The 17,473-nt window shown below is 41.7% G+C and overlaps 1 protein-coding gene across 17 annotated transcripts in view; it reads left to right on the forward strand.

Moving 5' to 3' along the window:
- Positions 1-17,473, forward strand: part of DOCK9 (dedicator of cytokinesis 9) — a 306,369-nt gene that overhangs the window by 151,338 nt on the left and 137,558 nt on the right. For all 17 annotated transcript variants that reach the window (XM_030922003.1, XM_030922011.1, XM_030922008.1 and 14 more), the window contains exons 3-4: positions 10,949-11,038; positions 15,458-15,540. In XM_030922003.1, the coding sequence (XP_030777863.1) occupies positions 10,949-11,038; positions 15,458-15,540 (173 nt within the window). The remainder of the gene's footprint in view (positions 1-10,948; positions 11,039-15,457; positions 15,541-17,473) is intronic.

The raw sequence follows: 17,473 nt of genomic DNA on the forward strand, positions 1-17,473 counted from the left end.
ATCTGTGTTAGGAGAGCTTAGGCTCAAATAGTCCATGAGAAATGTATAATTCTCTGCTCGTATCAAGACTCAGCCCAGCCCTTGCGGTGAGTCACGCCTGTAATCCTAGCACTTTAGGGGGCCAAGGTGGGACAACTGCTTGAGCCTAGGAGGTCAAGGCTGCAGTGAGCCATGATCACACCTCTGCACTGCAGCCTGGGCAACAGAGCAAGACCCTATGTCTTAAAAAGCAACAACAACAAAAAAAAACGCAGCCCTTGTAATGTTTTAAATGTGTTCCTTCGGAATTGGCTTTCATTAAATCCCTTCCAGAAACCTGAATGGAATTCCTTCTTCAGCCTCTCTGTCCTATGCTTGGTCATTTTCTTAATTATTAGCGAATTAAACATGGAGGCTCTTTAGGCAACGGTTCCCTGAAAATGGGATTTGTCTGACGTTAATAGAACATCGTGGGTTAACTGCCAAGACATGAACTGTGAGGTAAAATGTGGGAGCGCCCTGGGTAAATTTGAGTTTCCAGTCTAGCTTGGTACTGAATCCCCTCAAAAAGCAAGTCATGTGCTCTGAAACAAATGCATCTGCCAGATGCTTGGAAAGGTTTCATCACCTCTGCGCTCAGCAAGTTTCAGCGATGTTCGCAGAGTTGTTGGATAGTAATGTTTGATACTGCACTTGCTACAAAATATTAAATGTGCAGACCAGTGCAACCATGTGGGGTTTCCAGCAGATACCAAAGGGACATAATTCTGCAGAGACGTGAGGCACCATGCAGTTTGGCTGAGGCCTAGAGACAAAAGGAAGGAGCTCTTGGGAGCCATCTAAGAGGGAGTGGCTTGCAATCAGAGATAACTTTAGAACATGGACGTGGAGGCTCTCCATTTGGCCCAGCTGAGAACAATAAAAATTGAACCTAGGGTTAACTCGGTAAGGGAGATAGGCCAGGCCCAGGGAATGCTCCTGAAGAGCTCAGTCATGCTTGGACCTCCTGGGCTTTGCTTTTTGGCTGCATCCAGGTCCCCCCATCTCCTGAGCCCTAGCCCTGCCCCAGGCCCACCCTAAGAGCTGCCCTTCCTTCAGCAGATTCAAGTACTGTTTCTCTGACAAATGCATAAAGTCCTCAGGTGTTTGAAGGGATAGTTCTAAGTAAATGAAAACAAGCACAAAAATAAGCACAAGCATGGATGCTTTACATGAGATTACAAAGAGGAGAGAGGGTTGATGGCTCCACAGTTAAGCCTAAGGGTAGACTGGAATTGATGGGGTCTGAGGCCTGCTGGGCTTCTCTAACAGGTGGTCACTGTGGACCCCGGGCTTCCTTCTCTCGGATTTTAGGTCATCCTCAGTCCTCAGAGAATAGACCATCTTAGAGGCAGGACCCCAGGTACCCTGAAATGCCCCTCCAGCTCCCTAGGTTTGCAGTCCTGCTCTCACTGACAGTTTACTCCTAAAGAGAAGCATCTTCCCCTCTCCTGACTCAGTGTCTCAGTTGGAGTGCGGTGGTCTCCCCTTTCTTCAGGCTGGCTCTCGAGAACTACCTGGGAGGCTGCTGGGTACTCCCCATCTCTTCCTGCCTCAGAGCCTGTGCTCCCCTTTTGGACTGTCCCTGATATTTGTTTCTCTGTTGAGGAAGGAAACTCTCAGCTCTCTGCTCCTTTGAACAGCAGAGCTGTGGAGACACTCTGTCACGGGTTCCAGCAGCTGGCTCAGGTTACAGCCCACCCGCTTCTCTGGGAGATTGTCTTTAGCTCATTGTTCATATGGTCCCAGGGCAAGGGTGGGCCTATTGTTGGTCTTTTAATTAAAATTTTATAAAATATGGTGTTTTAAATATCCCATGGATTTGCATACTTCCCACCAGGAATTAAGAGGGCTATTTTGTTATAGTTTAAGCCCATTGTAAAGTAATTAATAAAAAATCCAGTGCCATGAGTTGAGAAAGTTAGAAAAATAAGATAAATCTTTGTTAATACTCACTCTTATATTTATTTAAATCTACGTAGTGAATCTTCCCTCCTTTTTACCCCACAATTCTTTCCATAAAGAAAAATAATTAAGGTAATGCAACTGTGATTCAAAGCAAATATGGTATTCATCTTTTTTCTTTTTTCTGGATGCCTTTTATGTTTTAGTTTCTTACAAAGCAATTTCCAGCACTCAGATAAACCATTTGAGAGGAACAGACTTAGAATTCCATATTCATAGAACTGTGGGATTTTTAAACCACAAAGGAAACCTAGAGATCCTAGAAGAGTGTTCTGTGGATGTGGAAAGTTCAAATATCCCCCAAGACTGCACAGCTAATTAGAGGCAGGGCTGGGGTAAGGACTCAGGTTTCCTGGCTCTCAACTCAAATCGCTTTCCAATATCATTTCTCAAATTCTAACATCGGAAGTTGACTGAAATGATTCGCTTCACATTTCTTGTGGTTTGAAACATGAGCTTCTCAGAATCTCCAGCTTCAGTGGGGCCAGGGTACCGTGTTGGCTGCCACCGATGGAGGCCAGACAGAGCCCCGGCCAGGTTGGGGTCAGGAATGTAGTTAGGAGAGAGGGATTCCACATTTAAGCTGCAGAGACAGCAGTGAGTGATGACAGAAGCAAGAAACGCCAGAGGCCCCAGGGGTCGGCCCAGGTGAGGAAACAGGTACCTCTACTCGCTCCCTTTAGGTGGGCCTGCCCTGCTGCCCAGGGATAAGTGGCTTCCCACAGTGGCTCAGAAACATCACAGTAACCCCAGTGTTTGGAGGGGATCATTTCAACTAAGAGGAAAAAACTTAAAAAAAAATTTTTTTTTTGAGACGGAGTCTCGCTCTGTCGCCCAGGCTGGAGTGCAGTGACCGGATCTCAGCTCACTGCAAGCTCCGCCTCCCGGGTTTACGCCATTCTCCTGCCTCAGCCTCCTGAGTAGCTGGGACTACAGGTGCCTGTCACCTCGCCCGGCTAGTTTTTTTTTCTGTTTTTTAGTAGAGATGGGGTTTCACCGTGTTAGCCAGGATGGCCCCGATCTCCTGACCTTGTGATCCTCCTGTCTCGGCCTCCCAAAGTGCTGGGATTACAGGCTTGAGCCACCACGCCTGGCCTTTTTTTTTTTTTATTTTAAGTAAAAAGGATCTATTTGAAATTTGTCATTCCAAACTAGACTTGGAGAAAGTTGTAAATTTCACTCTTTTTATTCTGGGAGCAACTCTGTGCTTTTCTAGCTCATTCTGTTAAAAAAAAAAGAAAAAGAAAAAGAAAAACAAACTGTCCCATAAATATTGAGACTGGGGCTCTCAGGTGTCTGTGCATCCTCATATAAGCCCTTTGGGAAAGGATGTCACCCCTTTTTCTTCCTTTTTAATTATGCCTGTGATTTTGTGGAACTTCCTGTAAGACTCCTGTCCATATTTGCTGAAGGTAACTAAGAATTTCTTAGTGCCAAAGGCTACATGTTTAACCTAAGTAATGATACTGACTGAAAATAATTTGCCTTCTATTATAATAGCTAGGAAAGGGCTTTTATCCATCTATCTTTCTATCTGTTGATCATCTATCTATCTGCCTTTCTTTTTTTCTTTTTTCTTTTTCCTTTTCTTTCTTGCAGGTGCATACCTTGGTAAAGGGCTTTTATTTTGAAATTATGTTTATGCCGTGAGATTTCTATCCCAATAGTTATCTGAGATGCTAGCAATGTTTAGGTTTAATTTTCAGACACATATTACACTAATTATGGTGTCAAATGTACAGATTTCTTAGCAGAATAGAAATGGTTTGTTTCCAAACATAGAAATAGAACTGATATGCTTTGAATGCCCACCTTGATGTTGATTTATATAAAGTGGATATAAAGGATATAAACCCATCTTTTAGCAGAAATATGTTTTTAACTGATAGAAAAGTAGAAAAGAATACCACAGCTATGAAAAAGAAAACTTGGCTTGTTGTTGAGAGGGACTTTAGTGCTTTTGGAGTATAAATCTCTTAGTATTGACTTGGACTTGTCTATAAGCCAAATAAATAAAACTATAGAAATTTAATGTGAATCAGTTTGGCATAAAATAGATGATTATCTGAATATGACTTTTAATACATAAAATCTGTGGAGAAATTAAAACAGAGCATTCACTCATGCTATAGTCTTCCCTTGTTAGTTTCTATAATGGACCAGATAACTTTTTGTAATAATAGGGGAAGAAAACTTATATGCAAGTAATGGTTGTTATTCGTAGATTCCTAGTTCTGTCTCCATTGACTGTTTTATTCATTTTTTTTTTCTTTCTTTCTTTTTTTGGTTGAGACAGGGTCTCGCTCCATCACCCAGGCTGTAGTGCAGTGGCCTGGTCATAGCTCACTGCAGCCTCGAACTTTTGGTCTCAAGAGATCCTCCCATTGCAGCCTCCTGTGTAGCTGGGACTCCAGGTGCATGACACCATGCCTGGGTAATTTTTTTATTCTTAGTAGAGACAAGGTCTCGTGATGTTGCCCAGGTTAGTCTTGAACTCCTGGTCTCAAGTGATCCTCCCACCTCGGCCTCCCAAAGTGTATTTACTCATTCTTGAAACATTTATTGAGTATTTAGCACATAGCTAGAAATAGGAAGACGTATCTCCTGTTCTCAAAGGAATTTGCAATCTGATGGGGTAAAGAAGGGCATGTGGGTACAGGAGAGGTTTAGATAATGGAGTTAGGGTTGACTAACTGTTCAGACAGGTTTCGGAGTGGTTTATAAGGTCACCATGGTACAGGATCAGACCTCAGGTTTGCAAGTCCAAAGATGGAATTTGGTCACCCAGAATGTTTCAGGCTCAGGGGAACTGGCTTTTGCAGGCAACCCCACAAGAGCACAAACCAGAATGTCATTTTATTAATATGCATTGAGAACTAGAATTCACAAGCAGATCAGAATATTATATTGGCTGTGTATTTTCTCCCAGTAGGAAAGTCTAAATGGGAAGCATATTATAAATAAGTGGCTCGGTGAGACTGTACTCAGAGCAAGGACAATGAATTAGAAGACCTTAGCAGCTGATGGTATCAAACATTGACGGCCCCATTGGTGCCAAGCCTGGTAGTCCTCCCCTCCCCCATGGGTCCAGCCTAGTAGGTTCCAGCCTTTCTTTTATTATTATTATTTTTTTTTTTTGAGACCAGCTCTCATTCTGTCACCCAGTCTGGAGTGCAGTGGCATGGTCTTGGCTCACTGTGACCTCCACCTCCTGAGTTCAAGTGATTCTCGTGCCTCAGCCTCCGAAGTAGCTGAGACTACAGGTGTGCGCCATCACGCTGCCTGATTTTTTGGTAGAGGTGGGGTTTCACCATGTTGGCTAGGCTGGTCTCGAACTCCTGATCTCAAGTGATCTGCCTGCCTTGGCCCCCACAAAGTGCTGGGATTGCAGGTGTGAGCCACCGCGCCCAGCTCCAACCTTTCTCTTAAATAGTGATAGAGACACTGACAGAATTCCTGTAGCCATGGAAGCCTGGTTCTTTCTGTTGGCCTGTTCTTATCCCAGATGTGGAATTTTAGTGTTGTTTAATTCAAGATCAGTGAGAATTCTAGGCAGTTTTTCCTTTGACTTAAGTTTTTGGGGCCGGGCGCGGTGGCTCAAGCCTGTAATCCCAGCACTTTGGGAGGCCGAGACGGGTGGATCACGAGGTCAGGAGATCGAGATCATCCTGGCTAATATGGTGAAACCCCGTCTCTACTAAAAATTACAAAAAACTAGCCGGGCGAGGTGGCGGGCGCCTGTAGTCCCAGCTACTCGGGAGGCTGAGGCAGGAGAATGGCGTAAACCCGGGAGGCGGAGCTTGCAGTGAGCTGAGATCCGGCCACTGCACTTCAGCCTGGGTGACAGAGCGAGACTCCGTCTCAAAAAAAAAAAAAAAAAAAAAAAGTTTTTGGTTCTAGGACTTAATGGATTTATTTATTTATTTATTTATTGGCAAAGAGTTAATCTCATTCATTATATCTTAATTTTGTGCTTTGAACTTCCCAAGGGCAAGTTTATCTCCATGTTTCTTTTAGTTTTGTACTGAATGTAACTTGTGCTCATCCTTTACAATTTAGCTTAAGCTAATTTTAGCTTTCCCTCAGTGTACCTTTTCTTGATGTCCTCTTCTCTACCTTATTGAATTTAGACTCCCCTATTTTTTCTCTCATATCATCCTGTGCTTCTGTGCTCCTTTCTTTATACTCTTCTGTACTTATCATACTCTAATAATTATTTCCTCATCATTCTCTTTCATCAGACTGTAAGTTTTAAAAGAATAGCAACTGTATTTTATTAAAGTTTATGTCTGCAGCTGCTAGCTCAGTGTCTGGAAGAAGGTAGGGACCCAGTAAGGTGTGGATAGATGGATGGATGGATGGATGGATGGATAAAGTAATATTTATGCTGAGTCCTTAAATGATCAGTAGAATGTTTTTCATAAGACACTACAAACTACTCTCAAGATCCAACAGGCGCTTACTGTATCTTACTTGACCTCTTTCATGACATTGAATAGAAGGGAGACTGTGGAAATGAGATTGCAGCATAGTGTATCTCCTCAGTGCTTCTGTCTTAACTCTGTAGTATAGCTAGTATTTGAAATCCATTTTCATGAAAATGGCAGTAATCTTTGGTACTGTATCTTGGAGGTGTTCCTAGTGTCTTACAATCTTATTGTGGTTTTCTGTTGTTCAGTAACAAACCACCCCAAAGCCTAGTAACTTAAGACATTAATTTATTATTTTTTGCAATTCTAAAATCTGGTCAAGGCTCAGCTGGGTGGTTCTTCTATTTTACACTGTAGGAACTGGAATGTCCAAGATATTTCCTTGCTCACATTGTGGTATCTTGCCTGGGGTGGCTGAGACTAGCTAGGGGATGGTGGGGCATCTTGTATATATCCTCTCTTTATAGGTAGCTTGTACTTCCTGTTACCATGGTGGTCTCAAGATGATAGAACTTCTTATATGGTGACTGGCTTCCAAGAAGGAGGTAGTGGAAGCTCCCAGTTTTTCTAAAGGCTAGGTTTGGGCCCAGTGCGGTGGCTCATGCCTATAATCCCAGCACTTTGGGAGGCCAAGGTGGGAGGATTGCTTGAACCCGGGAGTTCAAGACCAGTCTGGACAAAATGGTGAGACCCCCATTTCTACAAAAAATGTAAAAATTAGCCAGGCATGGTGGTTCATGCCTGTGGTCCCAGCTACTTGGGAGGCTGAGGTGGGAGGATCACTTGAGCTCAGAAGGGTGAGGTTGCACTGAGCTGTGATTGCCCCACTGTACTCCATCCTGGGTGACTGAGTGAGATATTGTCTCAAAAAACACCACCACCAACAAAGGCTAGGCTTAGAACTGATAATCATTCCTTCTATCTCGTTTTGTTGGTGAAAGCCAGCCCAGATTTAGGGAGAGGGGAGACAGACTGTGCCTTTTGGTGTACAGAGCACTATGCGTAGATGAGGAAGGATAGCAGCCATCTTTGGAGATTTTCTGAAAGAGATCGAATAGTGTATAGTTCAAGACATGCACGAAAAAATGGCACTTATTCTATACTACATATGCACTAAAGAAGCACACCTAGTTTAGTTTAACTGGATGAAGTCTCTGGGGGAGAAAAAGGGTTCTCTCTGGTCAAAAAACTATTCTTTGTTAAAATCAAGATTAGGAATTGATGAGTAATGGTTAATGTGTAAACCTCGTTTAAAAATGAGAAGCATCATGATATCTTATCTGTTAAAACTCAGGTTTCTCTCCTCCTGTGGAACATACATGAAGGAAAAAAAACAATTCAGGACTCTCTTTAATAATTTAATGTTACTTTTTTTTTTTTCCCCAAGTGAGAACATAATGGGACTTTGATATACAAGAATTAAAAAGATCTATTTCCTATTATTTTTCTCACCTTAGAGGCGTGTTTGGAAAAGTATCCCATAATTAAAGTTTCTAGAGTTGGTTATTCTACTGGGAAATTTTTGTCATAAATTTTTTCTTCTTAATGTTAGGATGAAGAATGGCCTAGAAGTGACCCTAATAGTCCTATTTCTTGATGTGAGCTATTTCATGAATGTTTTAAAATATGATAATTAGTTTCAGAAATCTTGAAAGACCCAGATAAATCAGATCAGGACACAGTAAGTGGGAACATAGAATGTATAATTTTTGAAGTATACAGTAAAGGGGGATTATAAATAAATAATCCCCCTTTACTGAAAGCACCCCTCCTTCATAATGGTTGTGACAGTCTATATATATACAGGATATTGCTATGTAGCTTTTTGTACAGATTGTGCCTCTCTTCCATGCTTATAGTCACTCATCTCTGTGGCATTTTACAAGAACAGATGTGTAATGAAGGTCACCATTTTTTGTAATACTTACAAAGAAGCCAGGACCTAGGAGCCTGAAGGAATAAATAATTTACCTGCCAAGGACTTTGGTGAAGAACAGAATTCATTTCTTCCACTCCTTTAGAATGGAGAGCCTTTTTCTAACAATAGGCTTTAAGATTACTTTCAGCCGGGCGCGGTGGCTCACGCCTGTAATCCCAGCACTTTGGGAGGCCGAGGTGGGCGGATCACGAGGTCAGGAGCTCGAGACCATCCTGGCTAACATGGTGAAACCCCGTCTCTTCTAAAAATACAAAAAATTAGCCGGGCGTGGTGGTGCACGTCTGTAGTCCCAGCTACTCGGAGGCTGAGGCAGGAGAATGGCGTGAACCCGGGAGGCGGAGCTTGCAGTGAGCCAAGATCACACCACTGCACTCCAGCCTGGGCGACAAAGCGAGACTCCGTCTCAAAAAAAAAAAAAAAAAAAGATGAGTTTCAAAGATAGACACAGTGCAAGAAAAGAATAAATATAGGTGAAGCAGACACAACAGAGAGAGAAAATACAGGCAAGAAATAAAATTAAATTGTACACAGAACACATGCCTTGAAGTTCTCCACCTAGGCTAGAGGGATGAGGGAGCAGAGGTTTGACCCAAAGCCACCTCCAATCAAAGGAAGAAGGGAAACTGCCAGGACCAATGCTGTGAGATCCCAACTTAGTCATTTGCCATGAAGAGCTAACAGGATAGATTCTGTTAGCAAAAGGTTTGCTTGTATGCTGCTTTAATGACTCATTTGTTTGTTTTTTTGTGTTTGAGATGGAGTCTTGCTCTGTTGCCCAGGCTGTAGTGCAGTGGCACAATCTCCGCATACTGCAACCTCTGCCTTCCAGGTTCAAGTGATTCTCCTGCCTCAGCCTCCCGGGTAGCTGGGGGATTATAGGCATGCGCCATCACACTCGGCTAGTATTTTTGTATTTTTAGTAGAGACGGGGTTTTACCATGTTGGCCAGGCTGGTCTTGAACTCCTGACTTTAAGTGATCCACCTACCTCAGCCTCCCAAAGTGCTGGGATTACAGGCGTGAGCCACTGTGCCCGGCCGACTATGAGCTATTAATGGTACCTAAGGGTTACAGTCCATAGGAGAAAAAAACTAGAATATTTCTTTCTGAAACCTGAAGCCCAGGCCGGGTATGGTGGCTCATGCCTGTAATCCCAGCACTTTGGGAGGTAGAGATGGGAGATTGTTTGAGCCTAAGAGTTTGAGACCAGCCTGGGCAACATGGTGAGACCCCATCTCTATTTAAAGAATAAGGCTGGATGTGGTGACTCACACGTGTAGTCCTAGTGCTTTGGGAGTCTGAGGCAAGTGGATGGCTTGAGTTCAGGAGTTTGAGACCAGCCCGGGCAACATGGTGAAACCCCATCTGTACTAAAAATACAAAAATTAGTCGGGTGTGGTGGCGCCTGCCTGTAGTCCCAGCTACTCAGGAGGCTAAAGCATGACAATCACTTGAACTTGGGAGGCAGAGGTTGCAGTGAGCCGAGATCATGCCACTATATTCCAGCCTGGGTGACAGAGACTCTGTCTCAAAAAAATTAAAAAATTAAAAAATTAGGTCAGGCGCAGTGGCTCACACCTGTAATCCCAGCACTTTGGGAGGCTGAGGCAGGCAGATCATGAGGTCAGGAGATCAAAATCCTCCTGGTTAACAAAGAGAAACCCTGTCTCTACTAAAAATACAAAAAGTTAGCTGGGCGTGGTGGCGGGTGCCTGTAGTCCCAGCCAGTTGGGGGACTGAGGCAGAAGAATGGCGTGAACCCAGGAGGCAGAGCTTGCAGTGAGCTGAGATTGCGCCACTGCACTCCAGCCTGGGCGACAAGAGTGAGACTCTGTCTCAAAAAAAAAAAAAAAAAAAAAAAAAAAATTAATTAATTAATTAATTAAAAAGAAAAAGAAAATGATACCTTAAGCCCAGTTATTGAGGTAGACAGGATGCTACCCCTGCCATGTCATTTATGTAAAAGAAGCATTTAAGCCTAATGAACAAGAACAGTTCTAATGTCCCTTGGAGGGGAGGTTTCCTCCCATTTCATAGATTGGTTTAGCAATTACTGATTGAGGATCTTCTGTGTGTCTAGTTATCTATGCTCTTAGGCACTGGGGATGTGGCAGTGAACAAGAACAGATGTAAATGACAAGAGATGGGTGGTGGTGATGGTTGCACAATTGCATGAATGTACTTAATGCCACTGTACACTTCAAAATGTTTAAAATGGTAAATTTATGTATATTTTACCACAATAAAAGCAGTTAAGGCAAGTAAGATGCTATGTCATGGGACTAGATCAAGCACTTGGGGGTGGGGTGTTAGGGACTTCGAAAAGGGCCTCTATCCTGCAGGAAGGGCTGGCTGGAGGGATCTGTGGGCCCCTGATCCAGAAAGAAGCAGGAGCTGTGACCCAGCCTGGCTTTGAAACTTGAGGTTGCCAAATGGAATCTGTTGTGTGTGACTGAAGGAGGCAGCTGCACTGGATGGGGGAAATTGGAGGGACTCTGTGGGTGCCAGGCCCAGCTGCAGGGCACACAGCTGTACTCTGAGGCTGGCACCTGCCTCCTTCACTTACCCAAGGCTTTTCCTCCTGTTTTTGTTTCCAGACGGCCATCCTGAGACGACAGGGTCGATACATATGCTCAACAGTGCCTGCGAAGGCGGAAGAGGAAGCACAGAGCTTGTTTGTTACAGAGGTAAGGCTCTTTCCTGTATTAATTTGCATTTTAAAGTCATTTCCCCCAACTGCCTCCTTTTCTTTAAATTTCAAAATTGTCAAGAAAGTGTCAAAGGGGTAATTATATTTCTATGATGGACGTTCAAATAGGAGAATAATGTGAAGTTTTCAGACTCTTGGACAGAAATGTCCACAGGGGCTATTTCTTTTTTACATTTTTATTATTTTTAAAATTTTACTTATTTGGAGGGTTTATATCTGACTACAAAAAGTGAATTCCACAGAATTTATCTCATGGGCTTAAAATAAGCAGTGACTTATAAATGAATTCACTGGAAATCTGTGGGGGCCTTGTTATTGATACTGTTTTTAAGGGTGACACACACATTTATGTATCATTTATTTCATTTATACAAAATATTTGCAAGTTATTTTCAACTAGTTTAGTATTCATGAAGTATTAGCTGATAATAAGTAGGGTCTATTGCTAGTCAATATATATTATTATATATATTGATTACTTTATATATTCCTGATCAAGATACATTGATTAATATTACTTTTGTTTGAAAATACAAATAAAATTATCTTATGGAGGAAAGATAAATTATTTACTTTTTTATTTTTATTTTTTGATACAGAGTTTGCTCTATTGTCTAGGCTAGAGTGCTGTGGAGCAATCTCGGCTCACTGCAACCTCTGCCTCAACCTCCCGAGTAGCTGGGATTACAGGCGTGCACCACCACGCCTGGCTAACCTTTGTATTTTTAGTACGGACAGGGTTTCACCCTGTTGGCCAGGCTGGTCTCAGACTCCTGACCTCAAGTGATCTGCCTGCCTTGGCCTCCCAAAATGCTGGGATTACTGGCTTGAGCCACTGTGCCTAGCCAGAAAGAGAAATTATTATAATTTAGGTTGTTTGCTTCAGTTTTCCCCCTTGGAGTGTTTGTTTTTCCCTCCAGGCAATTTTTGGTAGGAAGGATTAATTAGGTGTTTTAATTTTAAGTTTCTTTTAAAATAATTATTTTTTAAATCCTGGTTTTTCTAGTTGATATTTAGATCATAAATATGCCCATCAATGAAACTGCTTACCATAAGGAAACTATATATACTCTTATAAATAAAGACCAATTAAATAACAATATTTAATTTCCATTGAGATTTTTGAAAAATTAAATATAAAATTAAAAAAATTTTAAGTGTATTCTCTCATCTTTCTGAGAAAGCAACTTCCTTTCTTTCCTCCTTTGCCACTATATTAGTAAACTTAATTCCAGACAAATACAGCCAGGTGTGTTTGTGAATGTAGTTATAAATGCCTTTTTTTTTTTGAGACGGAGTCTCGCTCTGTTGCCTGGGCTGGAGTGCAGTGGCTGGATCTCAGCTCACTGCAAGCTCCACCTCCGCCTCCCGGGTTTTACGCCATTCTCCTGCCTCAGCCTCCCGAGTAGCTGGGACTACAGGCGCCCGCCACCTCGCCCGGCTAGCTTTTTGTATTTTTTAGTAGAGACGGGGTTTCACTGTAAATGTCTTTTTAAGGCAGGTAGTGGCAAACTATTACCTACAAGCAAAATCTAGCCTGTAGCCTATTTTTGTAAATAAAGTTTTATTGTAAAGCAGCCAAGCACATTTGTTTACAGATTGCCTATGGCTACTGTCACCGTGCAACTCAAAGTTAAGTTGTTGTAACAGAGATCATATGACCCTCAAAGCTGAAAATATTTATGATCTTGCCTTTTGCACAAGAAGTTTGTTGACCCATGTTTTAAAGCATGTGGCAAAATTATTAATTGTTAACTCAGTTCTCCCAGTTGATTAAAAAAATATGGTTTTTTGAGGGAGAATTCTCCATGAAGTTATTTAATCACTGCAGGTTGAGCAATAGCTGCTTCATCCTATGCTGCTGGAGCCAACATAACTAAACACTTTTGGGACCCTTCCACTTGGGTGGAGTGAACATCACTTCCTCTTCATCCTCTGATCCAGAGAATGACCTAATGGCTTAAAACAAAGCAAAACAAAGCAGAAAAAAACTTCAAAAACTTTTCAGTGTAACTTCAAAATATTATTGAATTTCACAGGTTTGAAGTGTTAATCATGTAATCAGTCAGTCACATTCCTGTCTTTTTGGAGGTACAGTTCTCCAGATCTGGATTTCTGATGGGACTCCTTATCTCCTAGACTTTTTCTACATCCCCAGAGGAGTGGGGGTTGCTTGCCTCATTCTGTGCTTCTGCTTTGGAATTTAGCCAATGCCTGCTATGTAGATAGTCAACACTGGCTTGTTAAATCAATGGATCTCTAAATACTTAGCCAGATTCACTGTGGAGTTTTTTTTTTTTCCTTTTTTCTTTTTTTTTGTATGTGCAATTCCTTATAATTATAAATATTTGAACATAATAAAGTGTAATTATTTTCCCCGTTTTGCCTAAGGTATTAAAATGTTGGCCAGGTGCGGTCGCTCACGCCTGTAATCCCAGCACTTTGGGAGGCTGAGGCGGGTGGATCACGAGGTCAGGAGTTTGAGACCAGCCTGACCAACATGGTGAAACCCGTACATACTAAAAATACAAAAAGTAGCCGGGCATGGTGGTGTGCGCCTATAATCCCAGCTACTCAGGAGGCTGAGGGAGGAGAATCGCTTGAACCCGGGAGGCAGAGGATACAATGAGCCGAGATTGTGCCATTGCACTCCAGCCTGGGTGACAGAGCAAGACTCCATCTCAAAAAAAAAAAAAAAAAAAAAAAAAAAAAAAAAAAAAAATCTGGGCTCTATTCATAAATGCATTTTATGCTGGTTTATTTAGTTTTTAATTGGGCAGGTACATTTTATACTTCAGAATAGTTTTAATGTCCTGCAGGAGACTTGGTGGTACAACTTTAGTTCCAGTGCTTGTTGAAAAACTGCTGTGGCTCTTTGAAGAGAATAGGATCATGCCTACAAGACCGTGTCATACATAGTCAGGCCTGACTACTTAGCTGTGCCAGTGGACCTGGGGGCAGTAGTGGGAAAATCCAAAACTATGGATTATTCTGAAATCTGATTGGTTTTGGAGTGCAATTTTGAGTGTATGATACTCTAAATGTGAAAATGCTTTGAGAAATCTAAAAGCAATCATTTTCAAGGATAAAGTAGCATTTTAAAATATTTGTATCTACAGAGTAAAAAAATGGAAAAGTTGGCCAGCTCCAAAATCTGACTCTGCTCTTAGCCCTTCTCTGCTATTTATTCCACCTCTCAGAATGATTTTAAAAACTTACATTACCTTCACGTCACACATCACACGCTTGCCAGTAGAGTGCTTATTGTAGAGCCTGGCACAAAATAAGCACTTGCTGCTGTTGCAATTTTTATTTTCATGATTTTGGAGGTGGAGGGATTCCTTCAGAAGGCCTTCAGGCATGGCCTATGACACAGATGGAAAGGTTTACAGTAGAAACGATGAAGTGAAAGAAACAGAATAGAGATGTTGTTCATGTTAGTTACAGCCAGAGTCAAATAAACTAGATAAGGCATAAGTACATTTATCTACCTATGTTTTCATGGATTCACTCATGCTTTTTTTTCCCCCCTACACTAAAGTCTGCACATATATAGTCAAGTACTGACTATACAGAAGATCATCTGAACTAAGCTGATTTTAACTAAAATTCTTTAGTTTTTGATTTTGACTCATTCATATTTGAGGATCTGGTGGATGTGGCATTAAAATCTTAGGCTTTATGCATTACTGGAGGATCTTCATGGGTAGATGAATGACAGACACCAGGCTGGACCATTGAATCTGTCGTGTGGTGAGGTAGTTTGAATGAGGTCTGTGTAGGTTAGGTCACTAATAGAATCCTTGGCAGTGGAGGACTACATTAAACATTCTGTACACACACACAGATGAAAATGTCATCGTGCTAACATTAATTGGAATCCAAATCTTTCTTCCTAATTATTTCACTCTTATGAATGGAAAGAAAAACTGAGGGCAAATTTATATGATAGTATTAACTAACAGAGCTAGCTATAGTTCTAATATTAGTAAATACCATGAATGCGTCTTTAAGTTCATGCATTCTGTTCACTTGCATGTCATAGTAGAGGCCACATGGCTTTTTAAGCACCAGGTGCTTAGTCTGAAATAGTCCATTATTAGGTAAATGTCATAAGGTTAGGTGAAGTTGTCTCCTTGTAAAACCTGCTCTCAGATCATTAATGATGATAACTTAAAGTGATACTGCCCCCAAGGGTAATGTTTCAGTGGTTCAAAGTCTCAAGCTTCACAGGAATCTCTGGTGGTGGAATTTCAGGCATTAGCTGGTTGATGGGAAAGATTTTTTTTAAATGTTTGTATGGGTATGCCTTCACAATCTTTCCCAAGTGTTTTCCAAAAGTCATCACATACCTCTCTGTTTTTTACTTTCTATTTTTTAAATCCCCCTTCAATAGTGCATCAAAACCTATAACTCTGACTGGCATCTTGTGAACTATAAATATGAAGATTACTCAGGAGAGTTTCGACAGCTTCCGAAGTGAGTAAACTATATTATACGCATAGGGAAAAGTGTACTTGAAATGCTTGCGGGGAGGTATGTAACTTCATATGCAATCAGAGGAATTGGGGAAAACATTTCTCGATGGTTTATGTGTATGTGGTGTAACTATTGTTTACAGGGCCTTTGATTGTAAGACTCAAACATGCTGCTTTGGTATTGCTAGGTAGTAATAAACATGTGGGTGGTTTAATTATGTCCAGTGATTCTTTTCAGGGTAACACTGATAAATAAGTAGGTGAAATTTTTTCACTACGAAATATAAAACAAAGAAAATGTAAGTGTACTGAAATATGCTGCAGTGTATTTTTCCTTGAAAAGAATATTTTGAAGAAGATAATTATAAAGAGCATTTTACATTGAATAAATTTTATGTTTAAAAAAATGTAAATCAAGAAACAAGCATTTTCTCAGTTAATTTTTTTTTTTTTTTACCTCCTTTAAAGTATTAACTTGGCCGGGCGCGGTGGCTCAAGCCTGTAATCCCAGCACTTTGGGAGGCCGAGACGGGTGGATCGCGAGGTCAGGAGATCGACACCATCCTGGCTAACACGGCGAAACCCCGTCTCTACTAAAAAATACAAAAAACTAGCCGGGCGAGTTGGCGGATGCCTGTAGTCCCAGCTACTTGGGAGGCTGAGGCAGGAGAATGGCGTAAACCCGGGAGGCGGAGCTTGCAGTGAGCTGAGATCCGGCCACTGCACTCCAGCCTGGGCGACAGAGCGAGACTCCGTCTCAAAAAAAAAAAAAAAAATAAATAAATAAAGTATTAACTTATTCTAGACTATACCAAAAGCAAGTGTATTTAGATTGAATAGTGGTGGCTAAAGTGAATCAGGGGTAGCTAGGTATTGCCTTGACAAACTATCTGTTATAAAAGGGTCCATTTTATGTTGCTTTAAAGGAATACTTGAGGCTGGGTAGTTTATAAAGAAAAGAGATTTATTTATTTATTTATTTATTTATTTTTGAGACAAGAGTCTCACTCTGTCGCCCAGGCTGGAATGCAATGACACGATCTTGGGTCACTGCAACCTCCACCTCCCAAGTTCTCCCACCTCAGCCTCCTGAGTAGCTGGGATTACAGCCATGTGCCACCATGCCCGGCTAATTTTGTGTTTTTAGTAGAGACAGGGTTTCACCATGTTGGCCAGACTGGTCTCGAACTCCTGACCTCAGGTGATCCACCTGCCTCTGCCTCCCAAGTAGCTGGGATTACAAGTGTTAGCCACCTTGACTGGCCAAGAAAAGAGATTTGTTTCACTCATAGTTCTGTAGGTTGTACAAGAAGCATAGCACTGGCTTCTGCTCTGCTTCTGTTGAAGACTTTTGTGCTGCTTCAAAACATGATGGAAAAGGTCAAGGGGGGGAAAGTTGGCACTTGTGAAAAGAGACCAAGGAGGAGGAGGAACCTCACTTTATAACAACCCATTCTCTTGGGTACTAATCCATTTCAGCAACAAGCAGTCCCATCTTGCCAGGAACAAGAATTCACTCATTACTGTGAGAATAACACCAAGCCTCTCATGATGGATCTGCCCCATGACCCACTAGGCCCAATAATGCAACACTGGCGACCAAATTTCAATCTGAGTTTTGGTGGGAATAAAAACCATATCCAAACCATAGCAGTTGGCAAATTGAAGTGTACTTGATTTTGAGAAAATTGAAAGCAAATCGTGATGAATTATGTTTTAAAACTCACCATCACCAATGAAAATATTACTTGAGACCTGATTAATGTATTTTTCTTTGTGTTTGTTACATCTTTGAGCTGGAACATTTTATGCTGTTCTTAGTGGATCTAGCCGTTTGTTTTTCCTCCGTGTGTGGCTTGGCCACTCCTTAAGTGTGTTCGGCCAGTTCCCTGATTGACTCTTTTTAAACCTCAGCCGGGAACGCTCCCTCCTAG

The sequence above is a fragment of the Rhinopithecus roxellana genome, chromosome 18, assembly GCF_007565055.1.
Source record: "Rhinopithecus roxellana isolate Shanxi Qingling chromosome 18, ASM756505v1, whole genome shotgun sequence".
NCBI classification, from domain to species: Eukaryota; Metazoa; Chordata; class Mammalia; order Primates; family Cercopithecidae; genus Rhinopithecus; species Rhinopithecus roxellana.